General features: G+C 51.3%; 7 protein-coding genes across 7 annotated transcripts; 4 read left to right on the top strand and 3 right to left on the bottom strand.

Moving 5' to 3' along the window:
• Window positions 1-109: 109 nt before the first annotated feature.
• Window positions 110-1,574, top strand: BJX68DRAFT_178758 (RCC1 domain-containing protein). Its single transcript, XM_071037175.1, has one exon. The coding sequence runs from the start codon at window positions 224-226 to the stop codon at window positions 1,451-1,453; it is 1,230 nt and encodes a 409-aa protein (XP_070903088.1). The 5' UTR covers window positions 110-223; the 3' UTR covers window positions 1,454-1,574.
• BJX68DRAFT_263119 (putative DNA repair protein rad9) lies at window positions 1,521-3,200 on the bottom strand (the record flags this gene model as incomplete). Its single annotated transcript, XM_071044598.1, has 7 exons — window positions 1,521-1,547; window positions 1,598-1,714; window positions 1,768-2,366; window positions 2,417-2,632; window positions 2,685-2,820; window positions 2,875-3,030; window positions 3,087-3,200. 7 exons carry the CDS (start codon window positions 3,198-3,200, stop codon window positions 1,521-1,523), a joined length of 1,365 nt encoding a protein of 454 aa, XP_070903087.1.
• A 233-nt stretch (window positions 3,201-3,433) lies between these two features.
• On the top strand, window positions 3,434-5,706 carry BJX68DRAFT_229094 (uncharacterized protein). The gene is made up of 7 exons (XM_071038961.1): window positions 3,434-3,675; window positions 3,744-3,992; window positions 4,039-4,163; window positions 4,234-4,278; window positions 4,326-4,473; window positions 4,520-5,463; window positions 5,518-5,706. Exons 1-7 carry the CDS (start codon window positions 3,539-3,541, stop codon window positions 5,559-5,561), a joined length of 1,692 nt encoding a protein of 563 aa, XP_070903086.1. The 5' UTR covers window positions 3,434-3,538; the 3' UTR covers window positions 5,562-5,706.
• Window positions 5,707-5,848: 142 nt separating this feature from the next.
• Window positions 5,849-10,765, top strand: BJX68DRAFT_229089 (DNA-directed DNA polymerase alpha catalytic subunit POL1). Its single transcript, XM_071038960.1, has 5 exons — window positions 5,849-6,354; window positions 6,414-8,126; window positions 8,175-8,729; window positions 8,777-9,517; window positions 9,566-10,765. Exons 1-5 carry the CDS (start codon window positions 5,965-5,967, stop codon window positions 10,559-10,561), a joined length of 4,395 nt encoding a protein of 1,464 aa, XP_070903085.1. The 5' UTR covers window positions 5,849-5,964; the 3' UTR covers window positions 10,562-10,765.
• A 422-nt stretch (window positions 10,766-11,187) lies between these two features.
• BJX68DRAFT_263116 (P-loop containing nucleoside triphosphate hydrolase protein) lies at window positions 11,188-13,811 on the bottom strand (the record flags this gene model as incomplete). Its single annotated transcript, XM_071044597.1, has 4 exons — window positions 11,188-11,393; window positions 11,442-11,597; window positions 11,670-11,940; window positions 12,006-13,811. The coding sequence occupies 4 exons, from the start codon at window positions 13,809-13,811 to the stop codon at window positions 11,188-11,190; spliced, it is 2,439 nt and encodes an 812-aa protein (XP_070903084.1).
• Window positions 13,812-14,410: 599 nt separating this feature from the next.
• On the top strand, window positions 14,411-19,668 carry BJX68DRAFT_253062 (DEAD-box ATP-dependent RNA helicase DBP2; the record flags this gene model as incomplete). The annotated part of the gene is made up of 13 exons (XM_071042654.1): window positions 14,411-14,463; window positions 14,525-14,706; window positions 14,770-14,852; window positions 14,904-15,448; window positions 15,504-15,654; window positions 15,829-15,937; window positions 15,997-16,212; window positions 16,266-16,389; window positions 17,387-17,583; window positions 17,639-18,607; window positions 18,662-18,769; window positions 19,277-19,405; window positions 19,457-19,668. The coding sequence occupies 13 exons, from the start codon at window positions 14,411-14,413 to the stop codon at window positions 19,666-19,668; spliced, it is 3,078 nt and encodes a 1,025-aa protein (XP_070903083.1).
• A 774-nt stretch (window positions 19,669-20,442) lies between these two features.
• On the bottom strand, window positions 20,443-21,376 carry BJX68DRAFT_229077 (uncharacterized protein). The gene has a single exon (XM_071038959.1). It carries the CDS (start codon window positions 21,156-21,158, stop codon window positions 20,946-20,948), a length of 213 nt encoding a protein of 70 aa, XP_070903082.1. The 5' UTR covers window positions 21,159-21,376; the 3' UTR covers window positions 20,443-20,945.
• Between the last annotated feature and the right edge of the window lie 4,153 nt (window positions 21,377-25,529).

Here is a 25,529-nt window from a genome sequence, read left to right as displayed (position 1 = left end):
TGCCGCTCTAAAATCTTCACTAAGCCGCCTCAGGCAATCAATAAGCGAGGCGGTCGCAATTTTCTCGTACCGCCCAGTCAACACCCCTCACAAGTCACAACAAGCACCTGTTTATATATCTTCGCATTCCCTATAGATATACATTCTCAATCATTTCGTTACCTAAATGTTTTCCAAGCCCCTAGCCAAACCAAAAACAAAAGAGAGAACATAAACCAGAATCATGCCCCGACACCCAACCCTCTACGCATTCGGCTCAAACGGATCGGGCCAACTAGGCATCGGGCACGACGACGACGTCTCATTCCCGACACGGTGCATTTTCGAAGATGTCGATACCGATGTCGATGGTGCTACCAGCGGCGACCGCGATACAAGCGTCGCGCGTATCGTCGCGGGCGGAAACCATACGCTTGTCCTTTTGGGTGATGGGCGGGTTTATGCGGCGGGGTGTAATGAGGATGGGAGGTGTGGAGGTGGAGGGCAGCCGAGTTCGGTATCGACGTTGGGTATTGGTGTGCTGAGCGGTTCTACGGATGATTCAAAGCCTCTGTACCGTTTCAGGCGCGTTGTTATCCAGGACGAAGCGACGGGAAAGGTCTACGATGTCTTCAAGGATGTCTCGGCGACGTGGGAGGCGACGTTTCTCGTCCCTGCGCGTCCTACAGATGTAGAAGAAGACAGAGATACGTTGTACGTCCTCGGTTCTGGCGCCAAAGGCGAGCTGGGTCTCGGAACAGATACCACGCAAACGAGTACAGCGGCGCGGATTCCCAATTTCCCGCCGCGGGGCGCCATGATTACGAGGATTGCGAGCGGGATGGGACATACGGTCGCCGTTCTGTCAAATGGGGATATGTATGGTTGGGGCGGGGCGCGGAAGGGGCAGCTAGGGGAGTCGGCGATTCCGAAGAAGATCGCCTGGTCACCTGTGAAGATCGAGGGTGTGCCGTTCCGCGTCTCAGGTGCTGCGTGTGGTCGGGAGTTTACAGTTTTCTGTGGCGATCGCGAGGCTGGGGAGTTTGTGGTCCTTGGGGCGGCGGGAGATAAGTGGGGGATTCGGGCTGGGATCCCTATATCCGGTTCTGGAACAGGTTCTGGCTCCAAGAGTGTGAAGGGGTATCAGACAATTGGCGCTAGCTGGCATGGGGTCTATGTACATCAGAAGGATCGCTCTATTCTAGCTTGGGGTCGGAATGATCGGGGACAGTTGCCGCCGGATGATCTGCGAGGTGTGAAGCAGGTCGCGGTGGGGAGTGAGCATGTTGTCACTCTGTTGGAGGATCGCAGTGTTGTGGCGTTCGGGTGGGGAGAGCATGGGAACTGTGGGCCGGGTATAGATGCGCAGGGCAACGTCAAGGGCGTGTGTAGCCCGGTACCTCTTCCCGAGAAGGGGTTTGAGGCTGTTGGTGTTGGGGCGGGCTGTGCGACTAGTTGGGTTATCGGGTCGTGAGTTTGGATCGGTTGGTCTAATGCCCGTTGCGCAGGGATCGAGGTGAGTGAGTTGATCGGACTGATCTTCAGTCGAAAAGCCCAAGTCCATGAAGCTACGATTCGTTAGCTCTTGACACAACCGGCGATTATGGGATTAACACACCTGTGACATTCGCTGCGTCGGCGGGATTCCCATTGCATCCTGATGGCTTATGTCCATCTGGTTCCCGAAGCTGGGTTCGCTGTCCCGCAACCGCGGTCCTAGGCTATCGGGGTTATCCTGGATACTTTGTTAGCAAGCGATACCACCAACAAGGCAGACAGGAAGCCTACTAGATCAGCACTCGCGTCCCAGCCGAGCATGTCCTCGGCTTCGGCCTCGGCTTCGTCATCTTCCGCTACATCCCACTGCCTATCGTCATCTGCCGGCACAAACAGGCTATCGAACTTGAGAGACGAAGCCGGCGGGGCTGTAGCTTGGGTGCTTGGCTCAGCTGGCTCGACTCGCGATGATGTCCCTGTAAGAGGACGGATGGGTCGGCCACGCGGGGGAGGCATCTGTCTCGAGCTGGTTGAACTGGTCGAGTTTGCCAAGTTGCTTGCTTGACCAACCGGTGCCGGTGCAGGGGTTTGTCGCGCCGACAGCTGCGGTACCGGCCTCGAAGATGTCGGGACGTCCTCCGGCCCCGGGTCGCCGGTCGTCATGAGTGTGAATTCTGTTCTGATGCCCTCAAAGTCGTAAGCAAGCTGCAGCGGTCGGCAGGGACGGGTGTATAGTGCGGTGATCATTATCCTCGCGGTCTCGGCATGTGCGATGACGGCTCTAAAGTCCTTCAAGCTGATGGCGACGTGGACTCCGTCATTAGCCATGAATTGCTCGAAATCTGCCTTGTCGATAGCAACTGAAGTATGGACTGGTTGTTTGAGGACCTCTATATAATCAAGTCAGTACAATCTCGACGCGGGCTCTTTAGAATCATACCGTTTCCATGTGTAATTTTGGCCGTGAAGCTGGTGAAAATAACCTTGGTGTTCTCCGAGTAAATGTCCAGTTGCTCCGCCGAAGGGCTGAAGTGGTCTGTTATCTCTTTCAGGAACTTTGGCTCGATGCTCCATTCGTTGATCGCTGTGGATCTGTCGAATATGGCGTGTTGTATGGCCGTAGATTCGTACGTGAGTTTGTACAATCTGATCACGCCTGATCTCATCGTAAGCGACACAAACCCGGTGGAAAGAGGGGATGAGCCAACCAAGTCCACATATCATCTTGATAACAAGCCGACATTCCGTCTCGTCCGGATCCTCATGCACCTCGAATTCACAGCGCTCAACTGCCGTGTCTTTGTCTCTCCCACCTGTTCTTCCCTTGAAGACAGAAAGTAGTGCCTGCAACGAGAAATCAGAAAAGATCAATAGGTCTCTGAGCATTGAACGCCACACCTTCAAGTATACTTGACAGCTAAACTTCTCTCCACGAGACCGAGAGCGCCCGGCATTCCTGTCCGCATTAAGGTCATAGTTCTCAAAGAAGGCATATGAGTCAAAGGCGAATGCAGAGTATGCCGTTTTACTCGAGTTGAGCGCGCTCAGACGAAGCTGGATTTCACGTCAGAGATGTTCCAAAACCTATGAAAGCAGTGTGGAATACGTACAAACTCAGGCTCGGCCTCGATAGACACGGTATCGCTGAATTTCGCTAGACATACGAGGGCTTCGTGCAGTCGAAGCAGTGACCCAGGCAGGAGGGAGAATGATAAGGCTGTCATTGTTCTTATCGCGCCCGATTTTCCATTAGGAGCCAGGTCCAAAAAAAATAAAACAGCCCTTTAATGTTGAAATCACTTCGTCTGCCTTGAATTCGATGGGCTTGCCCCTTCTGCTCTATCGTGTCAGGGCGTGTCGAAGCCATCGTCTGGTCCAGGAACAAGAACGCGAGGTTACGTAAGCAGCCGGCTGATGGGAGTGAGCTGCTGCCCAGGAATCCAACGTCACCACAACTCATCAACAACATCAGAATTCATCTAAAATCGGAGGAGATGTTGATCGGGCACGCCGAATAAATCGCGCCTGGCTTTAGGGGTGGTTGAAGTTCGAGTCTTGCAAAATGGCTGTCACCCTGCCTAGTGAGATTCTCTTTATGGTCCTTGATAACCTCGGGGAAGAGAGAGATTTCAACAGCTTGTATCAGTGTGCTCTTGCGTCGAGATATTTTACTGAACATGCGCTGTCTATTCTGTATCGGTAAGTTTAGCACAGTACTGACGGTAGTGGTGGCTCCCATCAGTCACTCGAGGCTTATGTTTTGCCAGGATCTACGACGCTTCGCCGTTGAGGGGTGGAGGAATTGAAGACGAGCGATTCATAGCTCGAAGGCCGGGCGTGTCTTCGGCAGCTCAGAAGAGTGATTCGAATTCAACGCTGAAGAAATGGGTTACGCTATGGCGGTCTATTGTTCTCTCTACGTTAGACCTTACTTATCTCCCCTACTATAACTATATACGATACCTGGATCTTGATGATCTGGGGAACCTGTTGGGCTCGGGATCGACTGTCAAGGAGTAAGTCGCCATGCTTGAAGCGTGTATGTCATTCTAAATGGTCTAGCGAGCTTTTTACGCCAGAACTTGCAGAATTCGTGTCGCGCGAATATGTCTCCGAGGGGAACAAGCGGCGTCGTTCACCGAGGAATCTTCCTGATAGTGAATGGATCAAGGTGAAACTTGGATCAGGTTAGTAGTCTCTCTCCAATGACGTTCTAGGCTGTTTCATTTTTGTGGGTTGTGAGCTCATTATTCAAAGCCATCGCAAAGAACAACTCCCGGATACGAGGCATATCCTGCGATGGTAGGTCTCACACAGCGATACAAGATTCCCTCTGATGATGATGCCAGTTCCATCAACGACACTGAACGATTGGATTGAGGGGTTGCCCCAGCTACAGAGCCTGAGTGTTTGGACGGGCTCTGCACTATCACAGCAAGTAGGCAAAAAAATCCGCGACCATTGTCCTGATTTCAAACAGCTCAGGATATATATCTGGTATGGCCTATCGAAGTAATCAAAGCCCAAGCTCACATGATCTTAGGCAGAGTCTCCGGCCAGGTGGGCCGCCTGACAACACAGAGGCAGAGGCAGAGGAGCTGTTCAATACCCTCCGACCCAGTTCTCTAGAGCATTTCGAGATACTCAGCTTCTCTCGTCTTGGCCCCCGATCCATCAAAGCTTTAGGGACACAGAAGGACTCGTTGGTGGAGCTGAAATTAACCAGTCTTGAAGTCGATACAATTCGAGAACTTTCCTCGCTAGGGGCGTTCCCAGCATTAGAGGTTCTCTCACTCTGCGACTCGGTGCGCACTGAGTGGAACAACGAGTTCTATGAGACTGTCAACAAGGTCGCTGAGTGGATGCGCATGTGCAAGAAGTTGAAGCGCCTAGAGCTAAGGAACTTCATGAAAGATGACGATTTGCTCACGAGAGTCTTGCAGGAGCCCGACATCAGGCTCACAACTCTCTCCTTTGCCGGCTACCTGCTGCTCAACAGCCGCGACTTTCTCGCCTCCCTTGACCATCAACAGTCCTTGGAGTACCTCTACCTGCGAGGCGAAGGGAGCGAGTTTCCCCTCGACAACGACAACCTCGTCCAAGCCGTAAGCGAGCTCACGAACCTCCGAGAACTCGAACTGAAAGATGTATCTGATTGGTTTACCATGGACCACGTCATGGCTTTGACTCCCTTTCTCCCGAAACTGGAGAGACTCTGGATCAGTGGCGAGGCCTTCAATGACTCTGTATGGGATGCATTCTCGTGTCTTCCGAGACTCAAGAGTCTGGTGATCTATGCCATGAGCAACTTCACAGCAGATGGGGTTATTGACTTCATCACGCGTCTTGGGCCTGATAACAGAGGTTTCAATCTATCCATACTCAACGCGATCTCGGGTGTGAATTTTCCGGAAGAGACGCAGGCGATGATTCGCGAAATCCTTGCGGAGAAGTTGCAGGGTTCGTTCGATTTTGGTCTTGCTCAAGGTATGTTTCTTCCTCTCTGCTCAGATTCTCAAGCAAGGACTGACAGAATCGCAGAAGAATTTAGCGATGCTGACTCCAATGTCGACTGGTCGGATTAGTGTTATGAAGGGTACTAGAGGGCGAATCGGTTCTGGACAAATTAGCGGCGTTTGGATGCAATATTTTGTGGACTCAGCACTTAAAATCACCGCGATTGGAATCTAAGATAATTCTGGACAGCGACTAAATAGCAATTGACCAACACCTGCGAGTGGAGCTGTCGTAGATGCAAAACCAATTAACGGGGATTGGCGGGGAGTGTCGCGTCCACACCGCGTCTCCAAACGCGTCGCCGCACCATTTCCGCGCGACGCTTCGCAGATTACTCCGTAGTTACCATCCCTTCCCCAAAACAACTAAGAAACCCCAATGCGCGAATCCACACGGTCGGTACTCTCATTTTTCAATCTATGACCCTCACCTTCATGGAATAATTCGCCCAGCACGAAACACGGAATCACAATGGCGTCCGCCCGTGCTAGACTCGCTGAGCTGCGGGCCCTCCGTGCCTCGGGGAAAAAGCGTCTGTCGACGTACGAAATCGAGGAGCAGGGCGATATCTACGAGGAAGTTGACGAGGAGGGATACAAGAAGGTCATCCGGAATAGACTTGACGAGGACGATTTCGTTGTCGACGACAATGGTGAGGGTTACGCGGATGATGGTCGCGAGGTGTGGAATGAGCGGAACGGAGGATACAGTGATGAGGAGAGCGAGGACGACGAACTGCCTGCTCGGAGTAAAGCTGCGAAGCGCAAGCGCGAGGAAGAGAAGCAGCGTAAAGAGAAGATTAACAACGGCATCTCAAAATACTTCAATAGTGGTGCGGCTGCTGCTGCTCCGAAGCCCAAGGTGAGCGGCCAGTTTGAGAATGAAGGATTTGGTGGCGGCGGTTCACTAACTTGTTCAAGCCCGTTGCTACAGCAGAAGACGATGCTTTCATGGCGGACCTCCTAGGCGAAGTCGACACGAACGTGGTCTCGAACAAAATCCCTAAGCACAACATCGTCAAGTCGGAAACCCGCCGAAAAGTCCGCATCCTGTCCCCTCCCCTTTCCGAAAAGACACGCACGCCGAAGCCCAAACGAAGAGATGAAAACAGTGACCCTGTCTCGCCCGTTGAAGAACCGACGCTCGACCTGGATAATGACGATGCACCCCTCTTTCATGCAGACGACGATGATATTCCCATGAGCGACCCGATCCCTTCGTCACCAGTCACAAAAGCAGTGGAGCGGAAAGCGATTGTCCCTATAAAGAAAGAACCCGAAGACGACGATGACGACCTGATGGAAGTTGTACAAGCCACCGGTCATCATGAATCCAAGGCACCAAGTATCAACATCTCTGGCAGCCGACCTCCACTGAAGCTCAAGAAGGAGTTGTACCCGACACCCGCTAGCTCTTCTCCTGTGAAGCCTGGCGCAGAAGTCGACGCCTCTTGGAACGATGTACGCAACAAGCTGAACGTCCTCAGCAGCCCAGCATCGTCTGAGTCGCGTGTCTTCGGAAAGCTTCGGCCTCAGGATGTGGTTGAGGAAGACGGAAGCCTACGCATGTTCTGGCTAGACTACACAGAAATTAATGGCAGCCTGTGCTTATTCGGAAAGGTGAAGAACAAGAAAACGGGCTCCTACGCGAGTGCATTCGTCAAGATCGATCAGATTCTCCGGAAGCTCTACTTCCTTCCCAGAGAATACAGACAGAAGCAGGGCCAAACCACTGACGAGGAGATCGACATGGAAGACGTCTACCATGAAGTCGATCAGATGATGTCGAGGCTGAAAGTGAATATGCACAAGATCAAGGAATGCACTCGCAAGTATGCATTCGAGATGCCCGGCGTGCCGAAAGAGACGCAGTACCTGAAGCTCCTTTACCCATATGACAAGCCCGCACTTCCCATGGAAACCAAGGGAGAGACCTTCTCACATGTTTTCGGAACGAACACTTCCTTGTTCGAGCAATTTATCCTCTGGAAAAACATCATGGGCCCCTGCTGGCTTCAATTCGACGAAGCCGACTTCTCCGCTGTCAATAACGCCTCCTGGTGTAAGTTCGAATGTGCGACATCAAAACCAGCACTTATCTCGCCAGTTCCTGACACTGAGAACCTCGACCCACCCACTCTCACGTTGATGAGCCTTGCCTTCCGAACACAGCTTAATGTCAAGGAGAACAAGCAAGAGATCTTGATCGCCAGCGCGCGAGTCTACGAGAATGTCTCGCTGACAGAGACCGCTCCTCCGGAAAAGCTTCCTTGCAAGACTTTCACGGTCATGCGGCCTGCGGGTTCCTCATATCCGGTGAACTTCGAAGCTGATATTCGGAAACAACGAGGAACATATTTGCTGGAGAAGAGCGAACAGTTCTTGCTGAGCAAGTTCTTGGCTTTGTTTGACAAGATGGACCCAGATGTTCTGATGGGCCATCAGCTACAGGAAGTCGACCTCAGCATTCTGCTTAGCAGATTGAAGGAAAAGAAGACGCCTGGCTGGCACCGTCTGGGTCGATTGAAGCGTGGAGAGTGGCCTAAGAACTTCAATCGAGGAGGCGGATTTTTTACTGAAAGGCACCTCGTGGCGGGACGATTAGTCTGTGATGTGGCCAACGACATGGGCAAGGTAAAATATTCATTCCCTTTTTGAGGACTCCCAAACTAACAGCAATAGTCTCTCATGATGAAATGTCAGTCTTGGAGTTTGACGGAAATGTGCGATCTCTACCTTGGGTCAGGCAACGCAAGGCAAGAAATCGACATCGAAGCAGCGCTCAAGACATGGGCAACTTCAAAGGACGGGCTCGTCAATTTTGTGAACCACTGCGATACTGATACTTACTTCATCGCCGCCCTGGTTCTCCGTCTTCAGATGCTGTCTCTGACCAAAGTGCTCACGAACATTGCTGGCAATTCTTGGGCACGAACGCTGAGTGGTACACGTGCTGAGCGTAACGAATACATCCTGCTTCACGAGTTCCACCGCAACAAGTACATCTGTCCTGACAAGTACTCGTCCAAACTGCAGAAGGCGGAAGAAAAGGCTCAAGAAGACGATGACGAAACTACCGATAAGAAGAAGAAAGACAAATACAAGGGTGGTCTTGTGTTTGAACCTGAGAGAGGTCTTTACGACCGGTTTGTGCTTGTCATGGATTTCAACAGTTTGTACCCCAGCATTATTCAGGAGTACAACATTTGCTTCACTACGGTTGATCGGACGCCCTCGGTACGTCTCCCCACTGCTTTCATTGTACCGTTGCTAACATCTATCAGAGCGAGAATGAAAACGAGGAAAAGGTGCCAGAAGTCCCTGCCTCCGATGCGGAGCAGGGTATCCTCCCGCGCCTCATCGCAACCCTCGTCGGCCGTCGACGAGAAGTGAAGAAGCTGATGAAGGACAAGCGCGCGACTCCTGAACAACTCGCCTTGTGGGACACGAAGCAGTTGGCCTTCAAGCTGACCGCCAACTCCATGTACGGTTGTTTGGGATACACGCAAAGTCGTTTCTACGCCCGTCCTCTGGCCATGCTCACGACGTTCAAGGGTCGTGAGATTCTGCGGAGCACCAAGGAACTGGCAGAGAGCAAACAGCTGAGGGTCATTTACGGTGATACTGATTCCGTGATGATCAACACGAATATGGACACCGTCAGCGATGCACTCAAGGTCGGTCAGGAGTTTAAGAACTCCGTCAACGAGCGCTACCGACTGCTGGAGATTGACATTGATAACATCTTCCGTCGTCTCTTGTTGCACGCCAAGAAGAAGTATGCTGCTGTCAATATGACCGAAGTTGATGGCAAATACGTCGATAAGCTGGAGGTCAAGGGTCTCGATATGAAGAGACGTGAGTACTGCGCGCTCTCGAAGGAGGCTTCACAAAGGCTCTTGAACGAGGTCCTTTCTGGCGAGGATCAGGAGGTCGTCCTCAACAGAATCCATGACTACCTGCGGGAACTTGCTGGCAAGATGAGGGAGTACACTGTCCCAGTCCAAAAATACGTCATCTACACAGTATGCATCTATCAAGCCTCTCTCTCACACGCACACTGACCTGTCTAGAAACTCTCGAAACGTCCCGAAGAGTACCCTAACAAAGAAACCATGCCTCCTGCCCAAGTCGCCCTCCGCGAGCTCGCCCGCGGCAAGACAATCCGCCCCAACGACGTTATCGCCTACATCGTCACAAACGGCGACTCAGAAACCTCCTCCCTCCCCCCAGCAAAACGCTCCTACACCCTCCAAGACGTCATGAAAGCCGACTCAGGCCTCAAGCCCGACATCGAATTCTACCTCCTTAAACAAATCTTCCCACCCATCGAACGTCTCTGCGCCCCGATCCCCGGTACTGACGCCGTCCGCCTCGCCGAATGCCTCGGCCTCGACACACGCAAGTACCAAATCAACACCACCGCCAACAACACCTCGCAGAACACCGAGATCTTCCCCCTCGAGTCCCAGATCCCGGACAGCGTACGCTTCGAAAACGCAGCGCGGTTGACGCTCACATGCCGACACTGCAAGGAGCGCTCCATCTTCGAGGGCCTCTCCGCTTCACTCCACATGTGCACACCCCATGGCATAATCTGCCCCAATGCCGCGTGCGGGAAAACCTTCTCCGTCCTCACAATCGTCGCGCAACTCGAGTCGCAGATCCGTGCCCAGACCTCAAAGTACTACGAGGGCTGGCTCGTCTGCGACGACTCTGCGTGCGGGAACCGCACGCGGCAGATCAGCGTGTACGGACACCGGTGTCTTGGACCCAAGGGGTACGCTGAGGGGTGTCTGGGCCGCATGTCGTACGAGTACACCGAGAAGCAGATGTATAACCAGCTGTTGTATTTTGCGAGTCTGTGGGATGTGGATAAGGCGAAGGCTGCGGCGGAGAAGGAGAAGGGGCCGAGTGGTGGTAGTGAGAAGAAGGAGAGTGTTGCTGCACTTGTCGAGTTTAATCGCGTGCGGTTTGGGACTGTGCGCGGGATTGTTGAGGGGTATTTGAGGAAGTGTGGACGGCAGTGGGTGGAGATGGATGGGCTGTTTAAGTTTATGTTGGCTTAGAGCTTTCGTGTCGCTGCTTGGTGTTTCGCTGAATATCAACTAGGTAATTGCTCAGCTGCTAGGTTTGTATATGGGGCTTTTGTGTTTTTTTGCTTCGAATTGGCCTTGGTTTGCTCGAGACTACAATTTTGTCTATTGATTGTCAAGGCGTGTCTGTTAACCTGGGATAATGCCATGAAATGAACTATTTCTACTCAATTGCACTCAATTCGATAATACTCGGATCATCAACGCTCAATAAGAAAGGAATGACGGGCACGGATCTATCTCCGAACAGAAGCGCTGACCGCGACATACCAGGTCACATTGTGCTTTTTTGCTATTTCAGGCCTCTCTTGTAGTCACCTAGGCGAAGTTCCTAGGAATACGCCGTAAAAGAGGACGTTAGCGCGCATGCTCGTCAAATAAGCGGATTGTGTGAGGCCAACCTCGAAGGAGTACGATCTGTAAGGCTTGGGCATGTTGATGGATTGATAGATGCACACAAACCCTATCTCTGAATTCTCAATATAGCTGTAAAGAGGAATGTCAATAGATACTTTGACCGGCCATGAGGCATGTAGTGTGGTGAAGGGATGATATAGGACGTATTATGACACCCATGAAAACTTGCAGAGACATACTTACTAGTTAGGAGGCTGCCATTGAAAATCAAAGCCAAGCGTGCTTGGTGGTGAGGCTTCTTGACCATCCTTTGGAGTGGGACTCGGTGCAAAGGCCAGGTCGAAAACGCTTCTTAGGGGCGACTTTCCAGATGTGCCCGAATACGACTCGAACCCACTCTGGTTTGTTTGACTAGCAGGGTTACCTCCGAACATAGGCATAGAAGATTCTTGATACAGTCAGTGTCGATAGCAGAGCAAAGAGCATTGAAACCTACCAGACAGGTCCCCGTTCCCGTCCAGGCGGGCTCGCTGTTGCGGCCGCATACCCACTGTCGGTGTCTCCTCCATCCCTCTCTTCTGCGGCACAAAGGCTAGGGCAGGCCGATCGATGTCGGGGGAAACGCTCAGTACCGACGTCTGGGAGGAAGATGCTGTAGGATACTTAGCAAGTATTCCACTCTGCCTTGCGCCCTCGCAAATAGGGCTCAACAACCTGTACTTACTCAGTTTTCCTTTGCTACGTTGGTGTTTGAGCAAGCTCACAGGCTTGATGTATCTTCGGCAAATCTCCAGGCAAGCTTCAAGTGTATTGATTTCAAGCTTGAGTGCTTGTCTGTCGTTGTCAAATGAAGCTGGTTCAGAAACAAGGCGCTCAATCTGTTCCTGCTCCATCTCGCAGACCCGCTTGCTACTGAAAATAGTCTCTAGAGGCAGCAATAGACGATTCTCAATGGCCAGCGTGGCGATGTTCTCTGTAAAGACCATCATCGCAGACTGATGAGTGTTAGTGCACCGAGCCCAAGACCACATACAAGGAGACTACAGGATCAGGTACTTACATCGTAGTACGCTTGCACTAAATCAATGATCCTTAGAGCGTATTGATTTCTGGGGAACCCTTCAGACCGTCCACATGGGATGAGATGAGCGCCACGAGTTTCAGAACCCTGAGATTGGTGCTTGCGGAGTCGCTGTGATGAATCAAGGAGGGTTTTGCTTGAAATGGACGGATACGCTCGAGTGTGATGCGAGCTCAGTTCAGTCAGTTTTTCAGTTAGATCATATTCGATTCGTTCAAGAGCCGGCGAAATGATCTCTTGATAGATCCCTCGGCCAATGTGGTTAGGGGCAATGTGTTGCAAGAGAAGTCTCAAGAATTCAGTTGCAGCTTCGGACACAGTCCTCAGGTGCATTCGTGCCAGGCTTAGCCAAGGTTGCACCTGAGCTTGAAACAACGACCTGACCACAGAGTGGTCTCCGAAGCTCATAATCCCGACCTCCTGGCTAAGCCGTGCCTCGTCGTTGATCTCTCTTTCGAGCTCAACTTGCCTTATAGGGTTCGGGACCCAGCCCTGGAGATATCGGTTTATGGCATTGTCATGATCGCTTGGGATCAACTGAGTGTCATCATAGAGTATTTGGCGAGTCGCACCCCCTATAACCATCGCTTCCGCGAAGTCGTTGTGCAACATTGTCATGATTGCTCTAAGCCGACTGAAATTTGGATCCAACAATGTCCCTGGTTCTCCAAAGAACTCACTGTTGTAAGTTTCCCACAGGGCTTGTCGGACAGTTGATTCAAACTCACACGCAATACGCAGTAGCTCTCCTCTCTGCTGCTCCACACTTCTAAGACGGACTCCCAGCTTCGTGAGCTTGGCCTGTTGCTCTTTTAACGTTCCTTCGGCTGCAGCAATCAGTTGGGGCAGATTATGTTGAGTTCGCTCCAGGAGTAATTGACTGACGCGTCGTCGAAGGCTTTCAAATCCCACAATCTCTTGGGGGAGCTCAGCCCACTTCCCAACATGGGGCTTATCAGACACCTGACCACTTGGATCACCGGCTGGATCTTGCTGCGCTACAGTCGATATGACATGCCACCCATGTGGCAACTTTGCCCTTCCGTCCCAAAGAAGTTGAAGGCATTTATCCTCATCATCAGAGCTTGGCTCAATCACATCAGGGTGTACAATAATGCCGATTGTTCTTTCGAGATTGGGATCAAACTTCTCTGCGGTTCTGAGGGTTTTCGGTCTATTAGATGCATTCGTCACGGCAAGAAGGATGCTATTGGGATTGCCCATATAACGCTCCACGGTTTGCCTGGCGACAGAAAGGTCTTGTTTGGTATCTCCATCGCTAGTTGTCGACAAGTGTAGTGCTGGAAGGTCAACGATCGTCACATTCGGTTTGTCCGGGCCACAAATCTCAACCTTCAAAATATCATCAATCGTAATGGTTCCCGTTGAATGCAGATACTTGAATACTTCTTCATAGACAAGCCAAAGGTCTCCCTCGGACGTAAACACCCTTAGACTAGACGCTTGCAAGCGGTTTCTGACCTCCACCGTTCGAGAAAGGCTCGGTTCTATCACAGCTCTAAAGCGCGGGCGGGGGTGTCTGCGGAGAGATATTTCTGTAGTGAATGATGCTGGGCCATCTCCCTTGGTTGGAAAAGGAATTCCGGAGAGGATTCCTGGGATTAAGTCCTTCTCTCGCCACTGACGACCCCAAACAACTACCTGGGGTAGCTCAATTTTCTCTCGGACCCCGAGCTCTGCGAGACGGTCGATGGTATTTAGCAGCTCGGCTTGTTCGGACTGAAGCTGCTTTAATGCGACGTTATCGGGGGCTTTAGTGGCCATATTATGAGGTGAAGAGTCACTGTCAAGAACAAATAAAGGTCAAATCACAATGGTGGTTGTAGGCAGAGGAGACTCGAGGAGGAGCGAGATGCGGTCCACGAAAATGAGGCGAGCTCTATTTGTGAATGAGTAACACGGGCGCAAGATGAGAGCAAACAGAGAAAGTTAAGAGGAAGCCGGGAGAGAATAAAAGTGGGAATCATCCAGCTTCGAGGTGAAGGAAAGAGCACAAGGTTAAATGAGCATGTTTTGGTCACTCTATTAGGAACACGTTCCTTCCACTATGACTCGAGATTTCTCGCTGCAGAAGTTCTATGTAGAAGAGGACAATTCTATGTATACCTAGCTCTTACACCACAGTTTAATGGCATGATAATTTATTCAAGCATTTTCCTCCTGTCTAGCACAGCGATGTCTTCTATAGAAAGCGGCTAAACCGCTTTGGGATACCCCACTCTCCACCAATCAAGTGACTTTATCTTCTGTGGAAATGAACCGCAATGCCCGCTGCCAACTGACGCGAATCAACCTTGGCGCGAGATTTTCAGTGATCTCGGGTCTATATCAAGTGTCCCCCTCAAAATCTGAAGGCCTCCGTCATGGCAGTCAGCCGCGTCCTCGTCATCGCGGGGTCCGACAGCTCAGGCGGCGCGTATGGCACACCCCTCATTTCCCCTCCAGACCCTCTGCTAATGCAATGCCCCCGCATCTAGTGGCCTGGAAGCTGATCAAAGGGTTCTTGCTGCGCATGGGTGCTATGCCCTAACGGCGACCACCGGCCTTACTGCACAGAACACGCTCGGTGTGCAAGACATCTTTGTCGTCCCCGCAGAGTTTGTCAAGAAGCAAATCAACGCCAATCTTGACGATGTCGGTACTGATGTCGTCAAACTGGGTATGGCCTGACAACCTAAACAGCTGTCTGGGACTTATATGAGTGTTCTGATACCGTCTCCAGGAATGCTCTCCTCCGCGGAGACGATTGATGTCATTGCGGACGCCCTTAAGTCGTATCAAATTCCATCTGTTGTCTTGGATCCGGTACCTCCCCCTATGACTCCCAACTCGCGCGTCCGGCTAACTAGTGGGAAGGTGATGGTCTCCACCAGCGGCTCCCAATTACTACCAGAAGCGGCTGTTCAGGGTCTCCGGATCAAGTTACTACCTCTAACGACTGTCCTCACACCCAATATCCCGGAGGCAAAACTTCTTCTAAAAGACTCCGGGCAGGACGTCTCTGATCCAGAGGATCTAGAGGGGCTCATCCAGATGACAAAACAGGTTGCTGCATTGGGTCCTAAAGCTGTCTTGCTAAAAGGTGGCCATCTAGCCCTTACAAAAGATCACAAGGCTGCGCAGAATCCGGACGAGGCCTCGAGGGTCGTTGATATCCTTTATGACGGGGAAGGAATCACTCTGTTCGAAACGGACTATCTAGTCTCGAAGAACACTCATGGGACCGGTTGTTCCCTCGCCTCTGCGATAGCTGCCAATCTCGCGCATGGAAAGGACCTGAAAAGAGCTGTGCGCAGCGCCGTCCGCTTCGTTGAAGCCGGAATCAAGACGAGCTCGGAACTCGGAAAGGGGAGTGGGCCAATCAACCATTTCCACTCCATGTACTCGCTACCATTTGCACCGTATGCTCTTATCCTTTTCCTCTCCATACTATACAACGACTAATGCTTTACTTAGAGGTCGCTTCTTAGAGTACGTCTTGGATCGTCCGGACGTACAGTCAATATGGAAGAAGTTCACGGAGCATGAATTTGTGCTGGGACTTGGCAGTGGCTCACTTCCTGTTGAACGATTCAAAGAATACCTGGCGCAAGACTATCTATACCTCGTACGTGTCACCTTCCCAAATTCGATCCCATGCTAAGTAGCTTCAACAGGTCCAATTTGCTCGGAGCAATGCACTTGCTTCTTACAAGGCGAAAGACATGGAATCCATAGCTGCAGTAAGTTGTCATACACTGAATGAGAAAATAGTACCGTCGTAACTAACATGGCTATTCAGTCTGCCAGGATCGTTCTACACATCCAGCGAGAGACCGCGCTGCACGTTGATTACTGCGCGTCTTTTGGGTTGTCCAAAGAAGAGATGGAAAAACTACCGGAGAAAATGGGTAAGTGCTCTTATGCCTTCTCGGCTTCAGTCGTTCTCCTATGTTCTAATGATTGTTAGAATGCACCGCGTACAGCAGATACATCCTCGATGTCGGCCAGTCGGAGGACTGGCTTGCACTACAAGTTGCTTTGGCTCCCTGTCTAATCGGATACGGCGCTATAGCGCAGAGATTATATACAGAGGAAAAGACTCTTCGAGATGGCAACCGATACTGGAAGTGGATTGAGAACTATGTTGCGGAAGACTACACTGAGGCTGTTCGATTGGGGTCTGGTAAGTTTTTTTCGGCTAAACGGCTAAACTTCTCCTTGCTGACAGTGTTCCAGAACTTTTAGAAACCCATATGAGAAAGGTTTCGCCTTCTCGGATGGAGGAGTTGATCAAAATCTTCATCAGAGCAACTGAGTTGGAGATTGAGTTCTGGAGCATGGGACTTGGAAGTGGCCGCCAGTAAATACCACATATAGGGCCTTCTGGATATATGTATATATGAAGAAACGTGCTCAATCTGCAGAATTTGCATCCAAAATTTGCCAGAGCAGTCTGTGGAACTTGGATCGATCCGATCAAAAAAAAATATCGCCATCTACTATCACCGAAACTTTAATTCGGCCCGCTCACTAACAAAGCGGTATATCGCAGGCTTCAGCCTGATCTCAGGAACGACGCATTGGCTTGCTTCGAACAATCTTGTTTCAAGGTGAGCAAAGGCTTCTCGACTATCCAACCACAACTTCGGAAAAATCCATTTTTATCTCGAACGAGAGAAACAACGAAACATCAAAGACGCGCCGGGTCTTTTCCATTTCTTTGGGCCAAACGCCACCCGCGATCTGCTTACATAAAGCCGGCGGTGTCGAGATTTTCCCCTGCACTAAGCCGGAAAGAGCAAACGTTGCCTCAGCGCCTTCCTTCCACTATTTTTCCTTTTCTCTGCTTCCCGCCCGATTTTTCTTTCTCTCTTATCCTCATCCTCATCTCTCTCTCTTCTCTTGATATCGTTGTGATATCTCTCTTATCTCCCATTTCTCGGAGAATTTCTGTTTTCCTCACTGTCCTTTTCTCTCTCCCTGTTTTCCCCCTGTCCTTCGGTGTTTTTTTCTCTCTCACGTTGAGAAATTCGGTTTCATTTTCCAAAGAACAAGCATCTCACTTAGACTTCACCATGTCTTCATACGGCGGCAGCGGTGGTTACCAGCGCGATTCTTATCGGTATGTCATATAACTCATGTCCCTGGAAACTGACTCGAAAGCGAAGAGAGATCGTTTGAACGCGTTTCGTGGCACCAGCTGGATAACACTTTGGACTCGACTCTTCCATGCTTCGAAGCGGATGAGAGATTTCAGAGCCCAGCCAGCGTTTCACGAAATCGATCCAGCCGTCATTCTCGCTCGAGTTTCATTATCTCCATTTAGCACATGCTGAGACGTTTTTCTCCAGCTCTAGACAGAACGGCGCCGGCGGCGGTGGCGGTTACTCCAACGGCTACTCCAACGGTGGTGGCGGCGGCTACGGAGGTGGTGGCTATGGAGGAGGTGGTTACGGTGGTGGTGGTGGTTATGGACGCGGTGGTGGTGCTGCCGGTGGTGCTGGTGGCGACCGTATGTCTAACCTAGGAGCCGGCTTGAAGAAGCAAGACTGGGGTAAGTCGACTACAAAGCCAAGTTCGATATCGTACGCATACTAACATTCTCTTAGATCTGGACACCCTCCCCAAATTCGAGAAGTCTTTCTACAAGGAGCACCCCGATGTTGCAAACCGTTCTCAGCGCGAGGTCGATGAGTTCCGGAAGAAGTGCGAAATGACTGTGCAGGGAAGAAACGTTCCTCGCCCCGTCGAGACTTTCGACGAGGCCGGTTTCCCCCAGTACGTTCTGAGCGAAGTCAAGGCTCAGGGTTTTGAGAAGCCCACGTCTATCCAGTCCCAGGGTTGGCCTATGGCTCTTTCTGGTCGCGATGTTGTCGGTATTGCCGAGACCGGCTCCGGAAAGACCCTTTCATACTGTCTCCCTGCTATCGTCCACATTAACGCCCAGCCCCTTCTTGCTCCGGGCGACGGTCCTATCGTCCTTGTCCTCGCCCCCACTCGTGAATTGGCTGTCCAAATTCAGACTGAGATCACAAAGTTCGGAAAGTCCTCTCGCATCAGGAACACTTGCGTTTACGGTGGTGTTCCCAAGGGTCCTCAGATCCGTGATCTGTCCCGTGGTGTCGAAGTTTGCATTGCTACTCCCGGTCGTCTGATCGATATGCTTGAGGCTGGCCGTACTAACCTTCGCCGTGTTACTTACCTTGTCCTTGACGAGGCTGATCGCATGCTGGACATGGGTTTCGAGCCCCAGATTCGCAAGATCATTGGCCAGATTCGCCCTGACCGTCAGACTTGCATGTGGTCCGCTACATGGCCCAAGGAAGTCCGCCAGCTCGCCAGCGACTTCCTCAACGACTACATTCAGGTTAACATTGGTTCCATGGATCTGTCTGCTAACCACCGCATCACACAAATCGTTGAAGTTGTTTCAGACTTCGAGAAGCGCGACAAGATGATCAAGCATCTCGAGAAGATCATGGAGAACCGCGGAAACAAGTGCCTTATCTTCACTGGTACTAAGCGTATTGCCGACGAAATCACTCGCTTCCTCCGCCAGGACGGATGGCCAGCCCTTTGTGAGTTTCTCTTCTTTGCATGTTTGACCGTTCAGTAAACTAACATTCCATCAGCCATCCACGGTGACAAGCAACAACAAGAAAGAGATTGGGTCTTGAACGAATTCAAGACGGGCAAGAGCCCCATCATGGTGGCTACTGATGTGGCTTCTCGTGGTATTGGTATGATAAAACTGCGCCTTCTCCCCCTTCCCCCCTTCCTGCTCCCCCCTTGTATTTCTTCGTGAAGCGTCCCAGCCGTATTGACGTCTGTGTGCCATTGGCACGCGGTGCGTGACTCTCTTACATGCCCCTGTTGGCATACTTGACTCGTCCAGGCTTTGTCGGGTCTCCAGAAATGGTTCTCAAGCCAGGAGAACCTTGGACTCACAGTGCAGTTTGACAGACACGTAGGATTCTTCTATTCTTCTGTTCTGACTCTTCCCATCTATGGACCTGGTTGGTCGAGAAGTACGGTGGCTTCTCTTCTGGCCTGTTGAAGCTGCATTCCAAGGTTGCTCTAGGACCACGATATCTGCCAGCATATGGACTTCATTCCGTTACGGATCTTGAGATGATAGACCGTGGAAGAGAGTGATGCATCTCGTCTCGCACGGCTGAAAACGGGCTTCTATGCCACGCTGTTATCTTGACTAATGCTCTGGTTTGCTAACATGAGTTTGTCTCAAGATGTTCGCGACATCACCCATGTCCTGAATTATGACTACCCCAACAACTCAGAAGACTACGTTCACCGTATTGGTCGAACCGGTCGTGCTGGTGCCAAGGGAACCGCCATTACCTTCTTCACCACTGACAGTAAGTCACGTTCTGATCGCTACCTTTACTTGTGCTAACGCCGTTTTCCAGACTCTAAGCAGGCTCGTGACTTGGTTACTATCCTCTCTGAGGCCAAGCAGCAGATTGATCCCCGTCTCGCCGAGATGGTCCGCTACAGCGGCGGCGGCGGCCACGGTGGTGGCTATGGCCGTTGGGGTGGTCGTGGTGGCGGCCGCGGTCGTGGTGGTAATAACTTCACTGCTTCCAACGCAGCTCCTATTGGTGGCAACCGTCGCTGGTAGACACATGCCATTGTCCCAGTGCAGTCATGAGCTTGTATTCCGATATTATCCGGTAGACGTTGATTTTCCTTTACACCTGCTTTTGCTTTCAGATATCTCTTTCGTAACTCTTATGGGCGGCGTTTGTCAATCTCACGATAGACTCTTTCTGCGGTTTACTCGAGTTTACAGGTTTCCGGTTGGACAACCACAGGATCGTTTCTCTCATGCACTCATATGATATATGTTAATTCTCCATTTCCTTTTCTGTCTGAAAAAAAAGTCCCTTGCTCTTGGTTTTGACCGGCTCAGATAGTCTGTAGCACCAGTCTAATCATATCTCACGTTTAAGAACAATCTTCGGTATTGCAAGTATGAATCCTTCAAATGTAGCTGTCCGAGTACTCACCCCCTCCAGGCTAACGCCCGTCCTCCTCGCCGTCCCATAGGCCTCGGATCATCTTTGATTGAGCCACGCGACGAACTCAAGGCCGAGTTGGTCACTAACACGCTGTACATGGTTGGAGTGTCCTCGGGCCCTTTGAACGTAAGTGTATGAGTTCCAGGGGCGACACTGGTATATATTGACGATCGTCTGAAATATATATAGTTGAGAGGAAAGATCAACAAACACGTCACTTGTCGAGTTTCGGTTAAGCTCGCTATTGAGAAGAACGGGTTGCTGAGGAACCCAGGTATCGTCGAGTAGTATTATATATGTCCTGATACATACCAGTCCATCGAGAGCCATGTCGTCAGATGAAACTACAGCGACTATAACCGGCATATACTAGGCCCTACTTATGCATAAACGGAAATTTCAACAGCATGCCTCTGGATCCGTCACGGGGAAATAATATCCGTTGCGCACAGAAGGACGGCTACTGACTTTCGGCTCGAAGGCATGACATGATTGACGATCACATACTCTAAAAACGGATGCTGTTTTCATGCACCGGTATCGAAGAGGGATGTCGCCACACGTCTCGGGGTTTTGTATATCATGCCTTAGGCCATGATAATATTTGGAGCCTCAGGCACCGAGTCCAACTCGATTGTGTTCCAATATTGTTTTGTTTAACGGAGCAGCGAATGACACGCTGGCCATGTTATTACTGATGAGGTCGTCCACCGGAAACATGACCAAGTGCTCTTAGCTCTATGATTTGACTCGGAGGCTGAACATGAAGCGGGGTGTACCGAATTCTGGCCAGCGCGTTCCTAGCCGAGATCATGTGCTAGCAAAGATGGCCGCCGGGTGTGGGGAGAAGGATAAATTTGGAGCAATTCACCCGTACTTATCCCGACGAGCGACTGAAAACCATGGGTCCTGGGATCAAGACGAGCAGCGCTGTTCGGTGGAGATCTGACCGAGCAGGTCCAACCCTTCCTCCACGGAAATGCCTGTGACCTCTCGAGTCTCCTTCCCTCTGAGATCTGGCTGTTATTACTGTGGGCCACGGCTGAAGGAGAGGAGGGGAGTGCTCCATCCTAGAGTCCCAAGTTGGCATTGTGCATCTGGGGTCCCGTTATGAACGAACGCGCTGCGCAGAGCAGAGGTGAGCACGAATGGTCCTTATCGACTCGGGAAAAGACTGCGACACTCTCGACTCTCTTGTTGTATTCGGTGTGTATGACAGGAAACGCCTGCTGGTTTCGAGACGGTATGAGGCTATCCTGCAACTGGTTAGCAGTAAAAAAAACAAGGATGATGGGCCGTGGCTCGGGTAGGGAGCACGCTAATGACTAGCAAGCCTGGAGGTGCTAGCATCGATATGTACTAGCCCACCTATGCCTGCGGGTTAGAGTTTCATAGTCGAGTGCGCGGGACTCGGGATTTCTGCTGATAAAATCACGAGGGGACGAGATTGGACAGGAGGAACCAAATCTGCCAGGTAAGCCGGAATGGCGTGAACCGGCACCGCCCATGGGTGCGCTCAGCGCTGGGACTCCCATCTAGAGTCGCCGTAGAACATGCATGGAACACACAACCGCCTCGAGAGTTCTGACCGTCCGCCAGGATCATATATCGCGTCGCGCGATTCCCGACAGATGCTTGGTCGTTAATTTTCCTCCTCAGTCGAGGACCGTCGGACCCGATGACACTTGGATGACTGTCCACTCGCCTGCCTAATCGGGGCAAAAACAGCTTTGCTGTTGAATCATGTTGCTTGGCATGCTCTGTCGTCGGAGAAATGCCGCCCAATGAGCATCAACTCCCCTGAAACCTTACAAGCGAGGCAGCTGTTGAACGCTCCTCTTGTCGCTTTTCAAATAAGCAGCGAGGTAGCATTCGTGCATGCACATGCCAGGCTCTTCGTACTCGCTTTTTTTGCACCTTTTTCGCCGTCACGTCGGGTACAGTAAGCCGATATCCCAAGGTCCTTTCGCCCTCCGGCTAATATCGTGGAGAGCCTGGACAACCTCCGTCCAGTGTCTTTCCTTTCCCCGGATCTCAGCGCTTGTACTTTTGCTATCTCGCAGAACAACGGCGCAGTCAGCCATTCCCATAAGCTGACCGCGCGACCCTCTCTTTCGGTGGCTCATAGAAAGCCAAGTGCCTTTTTGAGTGGTTCAGACTACGCGAACTTGCGAAGAGAGTGACATCTGGGATGTCTTGGCTCCCAGCTTGAGTTGCTCTGAGACCTTTGCCCACTATCACGCCAGGTCTTCTTTGCTTTTGAGTTTGGACTTTAGGGACGGCTGTCGTCCGTGACTCTGTCCGACGCCCGGAGTCGAGCTTCGGAGCTGTCGTCGATTCGTCAGCCACTCTTTCTATCATCGCTTCCGGATCCACGGAGATTGGAGATGCGTTCCACAAGCATAAATACGTTTTACGAGCGCGGCTATCTAGAAAATCATTGACACACATATTGTTTGCCCTTGGCACCTGATTCGCTGCACGTTGGTATTCGCAAAATGCACCTGGTCACTTCAACAGCTGCAGGGGATCAGGGGTAACAGCTGAAGTCGAACGCGCCCTCTTAAAAGTTTTTTTCTTTTGCTCGCTCTCATGCATGTCGCATTGTCGAGTCGCTGAACTCGGTTCTTCAACCAAAAATCAGCCGCTGATTCATGCAGCAGATCCGAAGCTCGAACTACAAACAAGGTGCACTCTAGGGATGTTGTTAAGCTGGCTAGAGGATACTAAGACGCTCCGGTGCAGCCCTCAGCCAACGATGTAGTCGCCCACGTGGATCAGACTTTGGCACCAAAATAGCTTAGACTTCAACGCGAGCGGCAAACAAGGGATGATCTTGTTGTATACTTCAGGGAGGCTCTTTGCTGAAAGCCGAAGACTCGTTCATGCACCATCGTTGCTAAATCGAGGTGCACTCGGAGAAATGCAAGACAGTCTCCAGTATATTTCGCAATACCTTCTGTAGGGAAAGCGGAGCAGATCACCCCGAGTCGCGCCTCGTAGAAATCGCCCAAATGACCCTTCCCAAGCAGGGGCTCTTCAAAGTTCAATCAACGTCAAATCTCGGATGCTGACCGAGACGACCCTGGAGATGACAATAATCAATGTCGCAATGCGATGATAAAAGTGTTACACACATTCTGTCATCACCGTCGCTTGCAACGAACCAGAAGCAGATTTAAATACGCGGGACCCAATTACGTTTTGTTTTTTGAAACCACCTTTTCTTTCCTCGAACCTTCGGAATCCTCACCGATGCGCGCAGCACAGAGCACAGCAGAGTGGGTTGTTTTTCTGCGCGAGTTCCGCCGGCGCGGGGTAAGGCCAATCAGCGAACAGACATCACACTCAGCTGAAGGGGACCTTCCGAGGTTGGAGACTTGCATTTCCAGGTTGCGCCCCCATCTCGACCTTGACCTTTAAACCGCGCAGTTGCTTCCCTCTCAGAGCCACCCCTTTTCCGCTGTGGAAACTATCACGACAAAATGACAACTCGACAGGTGGGAATGCTCTCCATACAGCAGCCGGAAAGAAGCTCTTGAGAAGAAAATACGCGAGGCGCTCCGTATCTTTGTCACGCTTCTTCGAACTTCAGAATGCTACCAAGCCTCCGCTTGCATGGGCGGTGTTCATAAAGGAGCTGCCTCTCGACCTATCAGGTGATATCAATCTTATTATGTGCTCGGTTCGGTAGATTCAACGCGATGCCCTTTGTCTTTGAGTTTGCCTCGGACTCGATCCAACCCTCACAGGCACAGCTTCTCTCCGGTGGAGCGGTACTTTCGACAACCCATAACATCTGTGTTTGATGAATGGCGACCCTTTTGACCGGACTGACATTCTGACGGGGACAGTCAGGCCTTGAGAGTTGATGATGCTTTCAAGCTTCAGTGGATCTTGACGGCTCTCCACAGACCCCGATTCTTGTGGCCCATTTTGTCCTCATACCATTCGCAGTTCCGCACAGCTCTGCTCCGGCCGAGTGTCTCCTATCAGGTTCGATTGAGCTCCCTGTGAACACTACCGACCACATATACCTTTATACACACATACTGGGCATAGCTCTATGCTACGGATGACGAAAGACCTGCCATCGCCAATATTTGACAGCAAGCTGGAATATCCGAAGCCTGAGAGTGACCGACATGACTAACCAGAATCAGGATAAAGTTAATTTGTCAAATGGCCCCATTTTCTTCGACAGTGATTGGGTCGTAACCTTCGTGTTCCCCACCAATGCGTTCCTGACTTGCGCAAAAGAGCACTAGGCAGGCCTCCGAGGTCGGGAGTCCGCTTTCTCGGGACTTGTCCAGCCGTGCTGGCTCGAAGAAACCCAGCGCTTGAAGAAGTGCAAAGCTGTTGTATCATTCAGACACTGATGATATCAAATTCCTGATTGAAAGGGGCTCAGGTTATCTCACTCCTTCCCTTCCCCACAGCGGTGCCCCCATCGGCGATTCCTCCGTGGGCAACAGGTGACCATTGCAGGATGGTGACCTCCTTTTCCCACCAGTCGCTGGGAACCCATCCACCCATGACCGGCATTAGCCGCCCCGTTTTTTGCCTATCAGGTCTTTTTTGCCCATGATTTTTCATTCTCACAGAGTGCTTTTGTTGATATCAGTGATATCTATTACGTAGCATCAATCTCTGCCGTCTGTCGATTTGTCCAGCGCAGCCAGAGCGATAATAATAACCATGTTTTGCGAATTCATGAGGCATTGCCTTCATGTCTGGATATGCTCCGTCAGCCTCCACCACGCGCGCTGCACGCGCTCGTCACTACTTAGTCTAACCCCCGACTTACGCTACAGCCCCTTTTCGACTAGTCCGCTACGGAGAGGTGTACCGTTCCAGCCGTTTCTCGGGCACGCCATCTCATAGTGCCATCTTTCAATCCACGCTGCGAGAAACGGTGTCCAACGATTCTTCGCTGTACCCACGGCCATCTGCGCTAGGTTCACAACAGACTCGCGACCAACACGCGCACCGTCCGGCCCAAATCGCGGGTAGACCATCCAAGCTCTAAATCCCTACCACTATCTTTGACTATCAACTTATTCTTAACTTCATACCTGTGCTTCCTTATGCTTGGCACCTGCTATCTTCCCACTACATGAGAGAGATACCTTGCGCAGAATCAATGCAGGAATAAGGGGTTGCATCAGACTGACTCGCTCATGCTCGCCACTTTCCGCGAGTGTGCCGTGCGAGGGGAGGGGATTCGGGAATAAAAAGAAAAGGTAATAATATCAAGGAATAACCAGACAAGGAAAGCTTAGCCGGGTCCGAAAAAGTCACAGAGGCTGCGAGAGTGAGGGGAAACTCGAAAGGGGACCACGAGGAGAAAGACAGGATGGATTGATTTGATGCTCAGGATTATTTTCCGCTGGAATAATCTGACCACACAGCGAGAGAGTGGGTCAGTCAACGGGCCCCGTCACCAGAAAGCGACAGCACT

The sequence above is a fragment of the Aspergillus pseudodeflectus genome (assembly GCF_044049435.1).
Source record: "Aspergillus pseudodeflectus strain CBS 756.74 chromosome Unknown BJX68scaffold_6, whole genome shotgun sequence".
NCBI lineage: Eukaryota > Fungi > Ascomycota > Eurotiomycetes > Eurotiales > Aspergillaceae > Aspergillus > Aspergillus pseudodeflectus.
Note: the sequence above shows the minus strand (reverse complement) of the source record. Positions and strands in the feature narration are given on the sequence as shown.

Excerpts from the sequence above, each read along its gene's own strand:
- BJX68DRAFT_229094 (XM_071038961.1), top strand. The coding sequence starts at position 3,539 with ATGGCTGTCACCCTGCCTAGTGAGATTCTCTTTATGGTCCTTGATAAC. Across the intron at positions 3,993-4,038 it reads TCGGGATCGACTGTCAAGGA|CGAGCTTTTTACGCCAGAAC; the intron begins GTAAGTCGCCAT and ends TAAATGGTCTAG. Across the intron at positions 5,464-5,517 it reads CGATTTTGGTCTTGCTCAAG|AAGAATTTAGCGATGCTGAC; the intron begins GTATGTTTCTTC and ends ACAGAATCGCAG.
- BJX68DRAFT_229077 (XM_071038959.1), bottom strand. The coding sequence starts at position 21,158 with ATGCCAACTTGGGACTCTAGGATGGAGCACTCCCCTCCTCTCCTTCAG.
- BJX68DRAFT_178758 (XM_071037175.1), top strand. The coding sequence starts at position 224 with ATGCCCCGACACCCAACCCTCTACGCATTCGGCTCAAACGGATCGGGC.
- BJX68DRAFT_229089 (XM_071038960.1), top strand. The coding sequence starts at position 5,965 with ATGGCGTCCGCCCGTGCTAGACTCGCTGAGCTGCGGGCCCTCCGTGCC. Across the intron at positions 6,355-6,413 it reads CTGCTGCTCCGAAGCCCAAG|CCCGTTGCTACAGCAGAAGA; the intron begins GTGAGCGGCCAG and ends AACTTGTTCAAG. Across the intron at positions 9,518-9,565 it reads AAAAATACGTCATCTACACA|AAACTCTCGAAACGTCCCGA; the intron begins GTATGCATCTAT and ends TGACCTGTCTAG.